General features: G+C 42.9%; 1 protein-coding gene across 1 annotated transcript in view; it reads left to right on the plus strand.

The window, feature by feature from the left end:
• Positions 1-9,835: 9,835 nt before the first annotated feature.
• LOC106999648 (uncharacterized) overlaps positions 9,836-16,632 on the plus strand; it is a 68,795-nt gene continuing 61,998 nt past the window's right edge. The window contains exons 1-3 of the mRNA XM_077943422.1: positions 9,836-9,873; positions 11,866-11,939; positions 14,727-14,840. Coding sequence (XP_077799548.1) covers positions 9,836-9,873; positions 11,866-11,939; positions 14,727-14,840 — 226 coding nt within the window. The remainder of the gene's footprint in view (positions 9,874-11,865; positions 11,940-14,726; positions 14,841-16,632) is intronic.

Genomic DNA, 16,632 nt, shown 5'->3' on the forward strand with positions numbered 1-16,632 from the left:
ATCTCATCTACCTGTGTCCTTAAAAGCTAGCACCAGGCTTTATAGGAATAATTAACATTTTTTCAATGAGAGAATGAAAACAGTCTGGAGTTGTTTTGTGGTGTGTCTCATGGAGTGTCCTTATTTATCCTCCAAGTGATTAGCAGGCATCGATTCTGAGTTAGGGACTCCATGAGGTTTTGGGCTAAAACAGAGAACAAGATACTCAAGAACTTTTTTTTTATTTTGGAGCTTCCGATCCAGCAAGAATTAAAAAGACAAAATAGGGTCAGGCGTGGTGGCTCACGCCTGTAATCCCAGCACTTTGGGAGGCTGAGGTGCGTGGATCACAAGGTCAGGAGATCTAGAACATCCTGGCTAACATGGAGAAACCAGACACCAAACTTGCCTGTGCCTTGACCGTGGACTCCCAGACTCCAGAACTATGGAAATAAATGTCTATTATTTGCAAATTACCATTTCTATATTTTATTATAGCAACCCCAGTGGACTAAGACAACCGGGGCCTCCAATGTGTAGGCCAACAAGCAAGAAAATATCCACCTGGACATTAGTATTTGCTTGTGTGTCTTAGTCATTTTGCCTACGTTTAACCATGGAGAAAGCAATACCACCTGCAGTGACAGTTTTAAGAAGCAACAATGATGTATTGTGACATTGTATTGTCCCTGCTCTAACGAGGACTCTTTCTTTAGTAGGAGAAAGATTGTACCACTTGGTATGGACCATTTGCTAAGCAACCCAGATAATGAAATCACTTTGTCATCTTTTGCTAGAGCTGCTCATCACATATGTCTTGGAGCTTTTTATTTCACGGTGAGGTATGGGGCTGCTGGAGGGATTCCCCTGTTTCTTATTACCTACAGCCTTTTTGTGGCCACTGTTTGTCTTTAGTGGAGATTTATGATCTGGGCAATGGAGGTTAAGTAATCCGCCTTCCCCAGTACAGCCTTCTATTTAGGTTGTCTTATATCAAATGGGCAAGGAATCATTCTTTGCTGTAAACATCACTTTCAGCAAAGTTGAAATTTAAGTACCTATTGAACATTCACTCAAAGTTTCTCTCTGAGACAGAAATAAATAGAGGTCATCACTACAGCTTTGAGTGTTATTTCCAGGAGGAACATCTATCCTTTCATGTCAAGGCCAGTGGACTCAGGCCACAGAAAACTTACAGAAGGAGAGACTTTTCCAAGGACCTAACACTGATTCCAATTTTCATCAAACCATGTTTTCACCTGCTGGTCTGCACAGACAATTTTCATGTTTCTAAAAAACTATGTAGTAACTTGTATAATGATGATAAAGCTCTGTATTACAATTGAATAAGACGGGAAAACTATTTCAAGTTATTTGCTGTGGGTATCATTTAGGAATCTTCTAATTTCAAGTAATAGCAAATCACCACCCACGGTAAGCTAGCAAGACATGGAACCGCAGCATCTCATAGACAGGAGTGGTCCTGGATCCAGAACTCCAGACCTGAGACCACCGTCGGCTCCCCTTCCTCTGCGGTGATCATTCTTACACTGACTCCCTCCCACTGTGGTGAGCAAGTGGCTGCTGAGTCTCCTAGAGATATCCCTCCAGATGCCCGTGGAGAGAAAAGAGTCTGTTTTGTTTTCAAACTTGATAGAAAAGGTCTAGAATTCCCTCTGTATTCATTTTGGTCACCAATCCATCCCGGAAGCGATGCCTGTGGCCAAGAAGAAGGGGCCATAATGCGAATGCAGGCCTGAGTGAGGTGCTGCAATGTTAAACCTGGGATGCAGTCAGCAGCCCCAAATGCATGAGCTTCCCGAGCGACGGCCAACCTCAGACATCAAGGTACTGTTAAACAAAGGGAGAAAAAGCCCAGGAACTCCACATCAGCAAATGTCCAGTGTGAAGAATAATCAATAAACATGCTTTTACTTATAGGACTTAAATATTGGCACCAATAGGGACTAAATAGGGGTTATTTCTCTCCTAAATGTCAGAGTTTACAACCTACCATGGAAAAGATTTTTTTTTAATGTTGTATATACTTAAGGTGTACAACATGATGTTCTGACATATTTATACTATAGTCAAGCAAATTAACATATCTATCATCTCACATAATCACCTTTAATCGTGATAGGATCACATAAAATCTATTTGCTTGACAATAACTGCTGATGCATAACATGATATAGAATGTGACTTTTCTGTCGTCTTAAATTTTAGTCTAATGTTACCTTCAAATTTTCCAAGCACATGACAATGGGTGATAAACACACCTATATCCTAGATGAATCTTTGCAGGAATTTACTAGGAGATAGGAAAATGGCTTCTTTGATGATCAGACCCCATTGCCTACCTTCATATCTAAGGGAGAACCACAAATTCAGAGGAAGTCATTTGAACTGAGAGGATCAGCGGGGTAGAGGGTTGAGGGCATTTCCTTTGACGAGAGAATCTAAACATGGAAGGCTCCCAAAAGAATATGAATTTTCTGAGTGATGGATGCAGGTTTGTATGCAACCAGACATGTCACACTTGTTAATTGGGTTCTATATTTTATTTTTTAATTTTTAAAATATTTTTTAATTGAGACATAGTAATTGTACCCATTTATGGGATGCAGTGTGATATTTCTGTACATGTATACATTGTATAATGATCAAATCATAATAATTAGCATATCCATCTCCTTACACACTTATCATTCCTTTGTTGTGAGTACATTAAAAATCCTCTTTCCTAGCTATTTGAAATACGAAATGCATTGTAATTAGGTTATTTAACCCCTTCTGTCTGCTTGACCTCTCAGTTCCTGAAAATTCTTCCTAAAAGCTCTTTCAGAATTTTTGGATGTTTGAGTTTCTCTTTCTTCTGTGATAGTTTTATCTTTGTGTATTATAAGGCAATCTTATTAGGCATATATAGGCTCAATATTCTTTTGTATTTCTAGTAAATATTCCATTTTTAACAATCATGAATCATTCACAACTGTGAAATAAGAAATAACCTTTCATGCTGTAGTTAAACTGTTAGAAATGGTTTTATTGCTGTTGTACAGCAGAGGAAACCCTATTTGTATCAGAAATAGAGTAGGATCTGAAATGAGTTAAGAAATACACACTGTGAGACAAAGTAGCAAACATAAGAAGCCATGTTTGCTTATTTCTTGCTAACATAATTTCACAAAGCCCCTGACTCTGTGACATGCAGCTCTCTGGAAAGGTGCTTTGAGGACAAAACAGGATAGAGCACATGGTCTCCTACACCTCTTGCCTGAGTCACTATATTCTTTAAAAGATAAATAACACTAGTCCTTGCCTTTTCCCACTCACAAGATAACATCTGGCAGGGTTAGTGATGACGCTGTTGTCATCTATAAGCAGATGTGCTCTTACACACAAGCCTTGATGTGATTTTGCTTCAGTATAACTTCTGAGCAAGTTTGATATCATTTTGCATGTATTAAGTTCCCACCACCTGTATATAAGCAACAGACTGAAATGCTGTGCCAGAGCAATCAGACAGAACCGCTCTAAATGGCTGCTCAGGTTGTAACCTTCTGCCCTGTAGACTTTAGTAAGACTTCTGAATAAAATTAACTTTAATTCCTTAGCAGCTTGATTGTTTTCTTTAGTCAATAATACAGAACAGACCATATGAGTATTTTCATATCTCCTGCCAAGTGATTCACTAGAATTTTTAAATGTCTGTGTCTTGACCTTTGAGTTGAGCTAGAGAACACATTGAGTCATCTTCTGCTCGCTCTTTGCTATCAGTAGGTAATAAGGTTTGGTTCTGTGTCCCCACCCAAATCTCACCTTGAATTATAATAATCCCCACATGTCATGGGAGGGACTTGGTGGGAGGTAATTAAATCATGGGGGTGAGTTTTTCCCATGCTATCCTCATGATAGTGAATAAGTCCCATGAGATCTGATGGTTTTATAAAGGGGAGTTTCTGTGCACACACTCTCTTGCTTGCCGCCATGTAAGACATGCCTTTGCTCCTACTCCACCTTCTGCCATGATTGTGAGGCCTCCCCAGTCATGTAGAACTGTGAGTCCATTAAACCTCTTTTCCTTTATAAATTGCCCAGTCTCAGGTATGTCTTTATTAGCAGTGAGAGAATGGACTACTACAGTAATAATTGGGGGGTTTGTCAACCAAACCTCTACGAGGAAATTATGTACTGGGGAAAGGAGTATCTATTCTTAAAAATGTGATTTAGTTTTCCTCTTCAAAGATTAGTTTCTGATTAACTATATGAATTTGGTAAACATCAGAATACCTCCCAAACTTTCCTGTGTGTGCTCTGGGTGGCTCTTTCACAATCCGGGCATTCCGTTCTCTTTGCCATATTTCCATCATAATTTCCAATCTCTTATAAAGATTTGGCTGCAGTGTTCATTTTGTGGCATTACTTTACCAGTTTTCTATGAGCTCGTTGCTTTTCTGTTATATATGTTTTCTCATTTTTACTACTTTTTCTGTGGGTGTTTTAGGTATATTGGTTTTTAACTTCATAGAGAAGAGATTGTAAATCTAATCTGATCATGGATCTTTCCACATTTGAAGAGATTCCTTATATATTTGCACTGAATAACACAGGCTTTGTGTGTGTTTTTTGGTCCAGCTTTTTAATTTTCTCATAGATTTTAATTTCTACTTTAAATCCAATTCTTTATTTTTCAGCAAATTAAGGCAAGAATTCAATTGCTTACACCTTACCGTTATTGAAATTAGCTGTGTTTCTTTTATCTAATGTTTCTGCATAGTCATTAGTTACTGAATTATATCGGGCAAGACCAAGAAATGCAGCATAGATAACTTTGCATTTTAGAATTTATGATCTATGGAAGACAGATACCAAAACTACTTTGCCTTGCCTTGCCTTGCCTTGCCTTGCCTTGCCTTGCCTTGCCTTGCCTTGCCCTGCCCTGCCCTGCCCTGCCCTGCCTTTCTCTTTCTCACTTTCTCTCTTTCTTTCCTTCTTTCCCTTCCTCCCTCCCTCCCTCCCTCCCTCCTTCTTTTTTTTGAGAGACAGAGTCTCACTCTGTTGTCCAGGCTGGAGTGCAGTGGTGTGATCATGGCTCACTGCAGCCTCAAACTCCTGGGCTCAAGTGATCCTCCCACCTGAGCATTCCTGGTAGCAGGAACTACAGGTGTGTTCCACCATGCTCGACTAATTTAAAATAATTTTATTTTGAAAGAGGCAAGTTCTCGCTATGTTGCCCACGCCGGTCTCAAACTCCTGGCTTCAAGCAATCCTCCCATCATGGCCTCCCAAGCTGCTAGGATTACAGGTGTGAGCCACCATACCTGGCTACACTTCTTCATAATCTCGTTATAGAAGGAGATATTCCTATATTTTGATGAAGGGACTAACAGAAGGTTAGTGGGTCACCTTAGCAAGCCTGTTTAGGAATTCAAGTTAATTCTTCTGGTGAAATTAATGTGGGAAATTGGGCACCTGGTCCCCAGCTGGCAATCTCGTAGAGCTGCTCTTTCTGGGGTTCTTTCCTTTAAGAGTGCTCTCGATACAGACCTTTGTGCAAAGGGCCAAATTCCAACTTATTAATTTGCAACAATAATATTGAGGATCAAGCAGACAATATATTTTAGTTCATTATCAGCAAATTCTGCCAGAATTATAGGCGATACCATTCACTGAGTCCTCAATCTGTGTTGGATATTTACGCAAATAACAACACGCAGAGTAAATGTATTTTTCCCCAGCTTCTTGACGTTTACTTGACAAATAAAAACTGTACAAATTTAGGGTGTACAGTGTGATGTTTTGGAAAACAAGTTAACTGTGCAATGACTACCACTACTAAGCTAATAAGCATATTCATTACCTCACCCAGTCATCGTCTTGTATGGGTGTGGCAAAAACACGTAAGTTCAACTCCTTAGCACATTTCAAGTATATGACTTACAGTGATTAACAGCAGGCACCACGCCGTCCATCGAATCTTCAGGATGTATTCATCTGGTGTAAGTAAATCCTCTAATGTCAAGTCCGGTCTTGTCATCTCTTTTTCATCTGGAGTCAGTAAATCCTCTAAAGGCAAGTCAGGTCTTGTCATCTCTCTTTGTCCAAGTTCATCAAAGAGCTCCCTTCTCACTCAGACCACCAGGAGTGTGGTGACAACAATCTGATGGAAATTCCTCCTCTACAGGAACAAACCCAAGAACAGATTAGATCAGTGCCAGCAGGATGTGGCCCTAGGCCACGTCCTGCTCACCACCGGTTTTGTAAATAACGTCATTGGAATAGGCACCCGTGTTGATAGAGGCTTTGCCCATTCTTGGCTTTGCAGCGTCAGAGTTGCATCCTTAGGACAGAGAACTGTGGCCTGCAGAGCCTAAAGTGTTTGTTTACTGTGTGGTCTCCTGAATAAAAACTTCGCCAACCACTGAATTAGATATTTTCTCCTGGGGTGTTACTGGGAAAAAGAGCCATAGATTAAACATAAATTGTATGCTTTTCCTAAAAAATACATTTCTGGGTTTTTAGTTTATTTTTAATTTATTGTTTTACTTTTTTTTTTTTTTAATAAGTAAGTGGATATGTTAGAGGCGTGTGAAACAGAGCAACTCTATCTTAAATGGGAGCCGGGTGAAATGAGGCTAAAACCTACCGGGTTGCATTCCCAGATGGTGAAGGCATTCAAAGTCACAGGATGAGATAGGAGATCAGGACAAAACACAGGTCACAAAGACCTTGCTGATAAAACAGGTTGCAGTAAAGGAGCTGGCCAAAACCCACCAAACCAAAATGGCCACAAGACTGACCTCTGGTCGTCCTCACTGCTGCACTCCCAGCAGTACCATGACAGTTTACAAATGGTCAGGATGTCAGAAAATTCCTCTTTATGGTCCAAAAAGGGGAGGCATGAATAATCTACCCCTTGTTTAGCATATAATCAAGAAATAACCATGAAAATGGGCAACCAGCAGCCCTCGGGGCTGGTCTGTCTGTGGAGTAGCCATTCTTTTATTCCTTTATTTTCTTAATAAATTTGCTTTCACTTTGCACTGTGGGCTCACCCTGGATTCTTTCTTCTGTGAGATCCAAGAACCCTCTCTTGGGGTCTGGATCAGGACTCCTGTCCGGCAACATATTTCTCTGTCCAACAACAGATATGAACCATCTGCTATTAAATGCCATTTTTAGAGATAGTATGGAATGCGACAACTTCGTCTAGCGCTTCCTAAATGTTGCTGTAAAGGCTGATGAAGAAATGTTAGGCCAGACATGGTAGCTCACACTTATGATCCTGGCATTTTGGGAGGCTGAGGCAGGAAGACTGCTTGAACTCAGGAGTTTGAAACAAGCCTGCACAACATAGGGAGATCCTGTCTCTACAAAAAAATAAAAAAATTAGCTGGGAGTGGTGGTTCAGGCTTGTAGTCCCAGCTACTCTAAGGTGGGAAGGTTGCTTGAGCCTGAGAGGTCCAGGCTGCAGTGAGCTGTGATTGCACCATTGCATTTCAACCTGGCTGACAAAGCAAGACCCTGCCTCAAAAAAAAAAATTAATAATAAATAAATAAATAAATAAATAAATAAATAAATAAATGCTTTAGGCTTGGCACCGTGGCTCATACCTCTAATCCCAACACTTTGAGAAGCCAAGGCAGGAGAATCGCTTGAACCCAGGAGTCTGAGACCAGCCTGGGCAATATAGAGACACCCTGTCTCTATACAAACTTTTTAAAAAATTAGCCAGATCTGGTGGTGTGCACCTGTGGTCCCAGCTACTCACAGGGGCTGAGATAAGAGAACTTCTTCAGCCTGGTAGGTCCAGGCTGCAGTGAGCCATAACTGCTACTGCAATCCAGCCTGGGTAACAGAGCAAGACCTCATCTCTAAAAAAAAAATAAATAAAGTTTTAATAGGTAGGTATGAAAAATAATACATGCTGTAATGAAATATGTGGGTGAAAAACTAGGCATATCTCTATCTTGGTGCTCCAAATCAGTTCACTAAGGGCTCTGCAAACCTCACTGTCTGGAAGCATATTTACCATGGTTTAACTCACGCTTTCTCAAACATGTTTGTATAATGTCCAGAGAATAGTAATTTTTAGGTAGTTTTATAGGTATAAGAGCCACTTCTTAAGTGTTTCTTCTTTCTGAAAAATCACAAACTATCTGAAGAGCTTATGCAAAAGTCTCTCAATCTCAACTCACTGCAACCTCCACCTCCTGGGTTCAAGTGATTCTCCTGCCTCAGCCTCCTGAGTAGCTGGGATTACAGGCTCATGCCACCACGCCTGGCTAATTTTTGTATTTTTAGTAGAGATGAGGTTTCCCCATATTGGCCAGGCTAGTCTTGAACTCCTGACCTTAAGTGATCCGCCCGTCTCGGCCTCCCAAAGTGCTGGGATTATAGAAGTGTGGAGGAAAAGTGAATGTGTTCGAAGGTAGGGGAAGATTCTGGAAGACTGTGAGGGAAATAAATGGAAATTGAGGCAAGCCGGCCACACCCCTGCTCTGAGGGTACCACCACCATGGCAGGAGCACAGGTGGCGGAGACCAGCACGGGCCTGCAGAAACACGACGCTGAGCTGCTGTGTTTCCTCCTCGGTCCACGTGTGTCCCTTCTGTGGGGAAAAACAAAGATGCCCTGAGTCCAGAGGTCCAGCAGCAGCCCTGGCAAAAGGTCCAGGCCCTGCCCCATTTCCCATGCCTCAGCCCAGTCTTCTGAATTCCAGCAACCTCAGATAAACCCAGACGATGTTTCCTGCCAGGGAACCCAGGACATAGATTTATGTCCATGAAAACAAGGTCAAAATATTGATTTCAACCCTGCACTTGTAGGTGAAGATGCAGACGGACTACAAACTGAACTTTCCTGAGTCTCAGTTGCTTCCTAAGGAAAATGAAGAGAACAGCCTTACCTGGTTTTATGGCCCATCCCTCGTCCCCTTTGAAGGGGTCCTCTGCTTGGTGTCATGCCTGCTGTCCTAGTCTTCACATTTTAAATAATTTCACCTCTGAACAGGTGCTTCATGGTGGCATCAGTTGGGACAGTGGAGCGCACAGGTGGGCAGGAGAGAGAAGCTCATCGCCAGCTCAGTCTGCCATGAAAAGATGGCACACACTGGGCGGCTTCTACAACAGACATTTGTTTCCCACAGTCCTAGAGGCTGCAAGACCACGATCAAGGTGTTGGGAGATCCAGTGCCTGGTGAGGGCTCTGGGTCACAGAGAGTATCATCTGCCTGTGTCCTCACATGACAGACAGACAGACAGACAGACAGAGAGAGATCTCCAGTGTCTTTTAATTTTTTTGAGATAGACTCTTGCTCTGTCAGACAGGCTGCAGTGCAGTGGTATGATCTCGGTTCACTGCTACCTCTGCCTCCCAGGTCCAAACGATTCTCCTGCCTCAGCTGGGATTACAGGTGCGCACCACCACGCCCAGCTAATTTTTGTATTTTCAGTAGAGACGGGGTTTCACCACGTTGGTCAGGCTGGTCTCGAACTCCTGACCTCAGGTGATCCACCCGCCTTGGCGTCCCAAAGTACTGAAAATACAGGTGTGAGCCACCAAACCTGTACAGTGTCTCTCTTTATGAGGACACTAATCCTATGAAATCAATACCACACCTTAGTGATCACATGTAACCCTAATTACTTCCTTGGAAGACTCATCTTCAAATACAGATACACTGGGGGCTGGGGGCTGGGGGCTGGGGCTTCGACATGTGAATCTAGGGAGGACACACACTTCGGTGTGTAGCAAGCCTAATGCCGGGCGTCCACCCTTCCAGTTTGCTGTGGATGTGTAGTGTGTGTTACTCCACACAGCCCTGAGCCCTGGTTGCTGGGGCCCGGGATGCCTGGCAGTTCAGCCAGACTGAAGGTGTGCACCAGGTAAGTGGTGACCTCTATGGCTGAATAAAGCAGGACTTGCTGCAAATTCAGAAAGAAGGCGATGGTGTTGCAGGACACACCAGAGACCTAGGAACTCTATCAGGTCCTTACGTCTCCATTGGCCAACCACACGCCCTGGAAATGACAAAGGGAGAGGGCTGGACAACCCTGGGTGCATTTTCCTTTCAGCCTGTCCCTCTGCATCAGCAACCTGGGGTAAAGAGTGTTGCTGGGATGTGCACGTATCAGAAGTGGAAAAAAACAGTGGTTTTAGCTTTGTAGTGTTTCCACACAGGGAGACAGGAACCACAGAACATGAATTAGCTCCCAATTTGCATAGGAGTAAAATTGTCTGATACATTCACTGAAAACTGGCATCGAACAATAAAAGATGAACCCTCAAATCCATACTGATAATCTGGAAGTTTGGTTTTCATTTCCTTTGAACGACACTAAACAGCAAATTAAAATAGCATTTCAGGTTGAGAGCGAGATCTCAGAAGAAAGAAAAAAGCTTGATATTTCAGTATCTTTAATAGCACTTTTACCCTGCTACTTGAACAAAGGGCCCAGTGTTGCTGTTTTTACTGGGCTTGGAAATTAGGCATCCGGCCGTGCAGAAGCTGCAGTGAAATAAATGAGGTGAAGCCGCCAGAAACTCACACGAGCACTGGATGCATGTGGTGGAGGTGAGGATGGTGAAGGAGATGAGGATTCTGCAAACCAGCCTATAGAACACAGACCCAAAGCTCTTTCTTTTACTTTTCATTTATAAGCTTTCTTAGAGTTCATAATATTCTCAGGAATAAGCTGCTCATGCATTCCCTCGTTTACATTCAAAGACAGTCTCTTGGGTCATTTCTGCAGGTAGCTAACTTTATTAAGAAATCAAGATTCTTCCGACATTAATTAGCGGAAGAAAACTTTAGTTTGGGCAGAACTGTCTTATCAAGCACATATATCACCAGAGGACCGTCAGACATTGAGTTTACATAGAGGAGAGGTTGTCTGCCAATCCCAAGTCACATTAAAGACTTTGAGTAAGATACGACATGCAAATGCAAATTGACTCTGGAAGGAGAAGGAATTTGAACCAAGTGAAGAGATTATTAAAAAGCGTAGGAACTGTCAACACTTTGGTATATTCTCTGTCTTCCTCCAAGCTGCAAGATGCTTTATTTTTTCACCAGGAAGTTTCATTTTACATTTGTCTTTGCATCATTTAATTCTTCCTTTCTAGCAAATTGCAACAGTTTCAGGAGCCCCCATTAATTAAACTTTCATCAAGAGCAATAACAACAACAAAAGCAGGGGTCTAGTGCATGCCAGCCTTTGCATTAGGTGTTAGAAGCCTGGCTGTCATCCCAGAAGACACCTTACACCTTCAACATGCTTGACGTACCCCCGAGTCTGATGTAAGGGAACCTTAGTGCTAGTGTTACAGTGGCAGCAAAACAGCCATGTTTGGTTTTGGAGAATGATTTTTTAATAAGTGAATAAAAATAGGAGGAGACATTGCAGAACGTTTTTTTATGGGGAGAGGGCAGAAGAAGACGTTTTGGGAGGCATTAATTTACCTCCCGCTTTGTTGAACATTAACAGGCTGTCTCTAGGACGCTCTGTTCTCCGAAATGAAGCTGAGAAAGACAGCAGGGGGTATCACCCACCTGTTACAGCTGCCTCAGTTCTTCCATGATTCCCTTTTGCATGCTTGCAGCTTGAAAGTATTTTTGCATTTAATTATCCCCTGAGATAACAAAGAAAAACCATTTCTATAGGATGGAGTTTCTTTCTTTCTTTTGTTTTGTTTCTTTTCTTTTTCTTTCTTTCTTTTTTTTTTTTTTTTAAATGTTCCAAGCATGAATTTCAGCTTCTCTGGTCAGCCTGCTCTTATGCAACTTCTCAGGTTATTCCGTGAGCTACTCTTTAGGGTACTGAGCTTCTCTGCATTCTTATTACTGGACTATTTTTGAACTGAGATCTTATTTTCAGGACGAGAAGCTGCATTGCCAAGGAAACAGTGTGCTGTGAAGAGTCCTCAGGGGCGGCACAAGGAAACCCTTCTTGTTCGTACCTCCTGGTTTTAAGACACCCTCAGTGAGGGAACGGGCAGCCACATCACTTTGAACGTTCACTTTTGCTGGGGTACAAAGTTATTTATGTTTCTTCTCCTTCCTTTTTTTTTGGTTTCTTTTTTGGAATTGCTGTTTTTCACAAGTGCAATGCATTACATTCAGTTCTCTTTTTTATTTGATCAATTTTCATGCTGATAACTTGGCTTGTGTTCAAGGACATATGAACCTGGGTGATTTTTAAACAGCAAATTTAATCCTGACATTTTTCAGTGGAAAAGTGTGTGAGGATATGTGGGAGCTGAAGCATACATTTTCATCTCTGGGGGCCAAGTGCCATTTGGAGAGTGATTCTCTCCCTTCTTTAGAGGATGGTTTGAGTGATTTGAACACGAAGTGTTAATAATCCTGTGCCGTGAGTAAAAGTACACAGCGCTAGACAAGCGTCAACAGCCGGCCGGCAGGGGGAGGCCCACGGGGGAAGCACAAATCCCTCTGACAAAACAGCACCTCATCTACCATACAAATGCCTGAAATTTCACCATTAGATGTTTACTTGTTTCTCAGGAAGCCAATATTAAAAGGTGAACATGCCTCTGGCTTTGCTCTCCGTTGGAGTCTGGGTCTGCTGGGTTAAGCCTCAGGGGCTCTTCCTTTCCTTTGAAGCATCCCTGAGCCACAGATAATCTTTTCTACCGGTGCCTAAGCTACCAGCTGAGCTTCGGAGGTGGGCCTGCTTAGCGGCCTTATTGGGAACCTCTTGCTCAGTTCTTTTTTTCTTTTTCTTTTTTTTTTTGAGATGGAGTCTCTTTCTGTCTCCAAGGCTGGAGTGCAGTGGAGCGATCTCGGCTCACTGCAATCTCTGCCTCCTGGGTTCAAGCGATTCTCCTGCCTCAGCCTCTTGAGTAGCTGGGACTGCAGGTACCTGCCACCACGCCCGGCTAATGTTTGTATTTTTTTTTTTGTGTGGTAGAGATGGGGTTTCCCCATGTTGGCCAGGTTGGTCTCCAACTTAAGACCTCAGGTGATCCGCCTGCCTCGGCCTCCAAAGTGCTGGGATTACAGGCGTGAGCCACTGTGCCTGGCCCCTTGCTCAGCTCTGAGGTTTGGGGCAATACAACAGCCTCCCTGCTTCCCTCCTTGTCCCCATAATCCATCATCTACACCAGAGCCTGGGGAACAGACAAGCCCTAAAATATAAAAGCAACCACGTCATCCCCCTGCTTGCAATCTTCCCATGGCCTCTGATTCCTGTGGGAAAAACCTCTTCCCCTTACCACGTTCCCCTTACCGCGTTCCCCTTACCGCGTTCCCCTTACCATGTGTAGTGCTCGCATCATCCCACTCAGCCCTGGGCTACTGGGGCCTTCTCCTGCCAGCCCTGCTCCCAGCAAAGGGCTTCACCTTTCCCCAGAGCTTAGCCTGGGTGGTTTACATGGCTTCTTAATTTTTCTCATGTTTCCAGTTTCAAAAAATATATATATATAGTTTTGTTGAGATGTTCATTGGATTCCTGACGAATTCATAAGTAGGGAGTTCTGAAATATTCACAAAGGTGAATTTCTTACACAAGGCTTAAGTCGGTCTTTCTAATTGTTCATTTCTGCTCTTGGGCACTTCTGGAGCATGCTAATGAGGGCAGAGTGATTTTGTTAATGTTGTTGCTATGTTTATTCTCAGGACTTTATATTTTGGGTTGCCTTTATAAATAGAGCCTTTTCTTCTAACTTATCTTTTAATTTATCATTATTTTTACATACGAAGCTTATAACGTAGCTATATTTTCTATATGTCTATTTTACCGAATTTTCAGTTGTTTCTCAACTGAGTTTTCCAGAAATAGAGTTATTTCTTGTGTCTTCTCTGCTTCCTCTTTTAAAAATGTCCCTATTTTTATTTTTTCTTCTATGTAATTGCACTGGCCGATTCCTCCGTGAAGAGGTTAGACGGGATGGTGATGGGAGACCACTCTTGCCTTTTTTCTGAATGTGTCAGGAGGACTCAGCCATCTCCTTCTAAGTCTGAGGCTGGTTTGGCCTGGCGGGTCCCTGGACACCTGCATTTGGAAGTTGCTGATGTGATGGCCTGCGAGCACACAGCAACTCTGAGAATGGAAGAGAGAGAGGGGTAGGGTCTGCTGGGTGCCAGGATGAGGGCCTTCCTGCCCTGGGAGACAAACAGCCACGGTGCCTGGGGAGCTTCTGTTCTTGCGGGAAGTGTGAGCAGTGGAGTAAGAAGCGGCCAGCTCTAGTTCATCTGAGCAGCTCGCATTTCAGGAGTGGTGTTCTGTGAACCGTTCTTAGTCAACTCACCTCCAACGAGCAACTCATCACTGACAAAGGAGGCTCCTCTTAGGAAGACTGAGGCAAGGGCAAGACCTACAGGCTGAGAGGACTTGTCTGTTCCTCTGCAGGAGAAGTCCAACCTCTACCACACCCTCAAGGCCAGCCGTCCAAATACCATGGCCTGGATGTCAAGGAGGTGCTTGGTACGTTGGTGTCATCTAAGGTACTTTGTTCTTCAAAGACACAAAATACATGAAGCATTCTACTCAACTGCTGAAGTAGTTATGAATCTATACTACATATGAGCTATGCTCATTTCAAAAACCAAATTAACTGATTAATTCTCATAACTCTTTTTTTTTTTCTTTGAAGTAGGAGGTGACAGGAATAAAGCTCTTTGCCTGGTCTTGCTGTCAAAGATGACGGCACCCCTGGAAAGGTAACCCATGAGGAGGCTCACACATATTTTCCTGTGTAATTGCCTGTTTCATTTCAGTCACAAGATCTGCAGGAGAGGAGAGGGCGTCAGATGAGACGGCTTTGGAAGGGGTGCTGTGGCATCAATATAATGTATTATGCTCAACGCTTGAAATGGATCTGAAACATCTGTGTAAATCGTCCATCATAAATTATGTTAATATGTTGGTGAGTTTAAATATTTTAATGGTAGAGCAATAAATGGAGGCCGCTAGTTCTGCCAAGTGAAGGCAAGCAGTAGTGAGTGGTGAGCATGGAGCAATATTGAAAACAGCAGATCGGCCAGGCTTATGTCCGCATGAGAAACAGAAGCCGTGCGTGACACAGCACCGGCCGCGTTGTCACAGGTGCATTTCGTCTTGTGGAATTCACAGTTGATCATGAGGAGCCATCTAGCTTTGCAACCTAGAGTTTTAAAGGGAAAACCGATAAGGCAGATTCTTCCAACTTTATCATTATGCTGCTGATTAAATTCTCTGCCCTGGAAGCCCAGAGCTGTTTTATATTTATGATATATTTTGGGGAGGGAAACTCCATGGGCAGGTCCATTTGTCAGTGTTGTGCACCGTATGTGCTATCGATTCGCTTATGGGCTCCTTCCTTTCCAGCATTGCAATAAATCAAGCTCAGTGCACACACACACACAGAGGGAAAACCATGACAGGGACTTTCTTGGGTTTACTGTGTCCAAGTGGTAATGACATCATGACCTGGTAACTGCAAATATTCCTTCCATCGTGGTCTCCAATAAAGAAGCTTTTCAAAGGTTCAAAATTTTCCAGAATTTTGTCTCCTATAATCTGGTGTTGACAATGCACTAAAATTCCTTAATATTGCCTTCAGAAATTGGCATAGTGCCCAGGTCTATCCAGATAGATCTTAGGTTATAAAGGATTTGCTAGGAAGGAAAATTATTGGAGCTTTCAATTCTTCTCCTTGAGGGAAACTCTGCTGACCTCGATTCTATGGGCGGGAAAGGTTTCCACAAAGCCACATTGATCAGCACAAAATAAAGGTGGCACCAGAGAGAAGTCCCCTTTCAATCTAGGTATGAGGAGAATTCACAACCAGGATTTCTAAGTGTGGATGTTGGTGTCCTCTCTTGGCCTGGATCCTGGGAATATTGGCTCCCAAGTTATGTGCTTGCCAAGGCTTTTGCCACAGCCCCAGCAGCCTTAGCATTTCTCCTTGCATTTGTATCTTTCAGAGTGTTACTAATTCACTTTTAGCTAGTAGGCAAATTGTGAAATTTGGGGTGCTAACAGTACAAAACCAGTTTGCCAAATCTGGACATGCTGACTGACTCCAAGCAGGTCGTATCATTGCCACATGGAAGGAACAAGCTATTGGCACCTCACCCTCCACCTCAGCAGGCGGAAGACTCCAGCAATGTCTCCATTCATGGATTTGTTCCATCACACATCATTCAACTTTAGGATCTGGCAAACCCTGAAGCCCTTTGAGAAGCTGGGTGTTTTGTTGTTGTTTATAGTCTTTTGTTTCATTTTTATTTGTTTGTTTGGCATATCCGTGAGAAGGCAATCCTCTGAAGCTTCCAGATGCCTGATGTGGATTTAGATACACACAGGAAGACTCTCCCTTTTAAAGTGCCCGGTCCCGTCTTTTATCGTTTTTCGTAGATGAGTGAATCTCCCATACATGATTTGGGCCATTAAGTCTGGGTTGACTTTCAGAGAAAATAATACTTCATTTCATCCAACAAATAAATGACTAAAGATACACGAAGGGAGATGTCTGAGCTGAGGAGGACACCGGCTGACCCTCCACCCACTCTTCGCCCAACCAGGCATCTCTCCCTGTTGCTCAGAAAAATAATCCCAGCAGTCGTGTTTTTTTCCCATCTTCCCATCCCCAGTTGAAACTCTCAGTTTCCTTTTAAACACCCAAACCCTAAGTTATACCTG

This window comes from Macaca mulatta, chromosome 8 (assembly GCF_049350105.2).
Source record: "Macaca mulatta isolate MMU2019108-1 chromosome 8, T2T-MMU8v2.0, whole genome shotgun sequence".
Taxonomy (NCBI): domain Eukaryota; kingdom Metazoa; phylum Chordata; class Mammalia; order Primates; family Cercopithecidae; genus Macaca; species Macaca mulatta.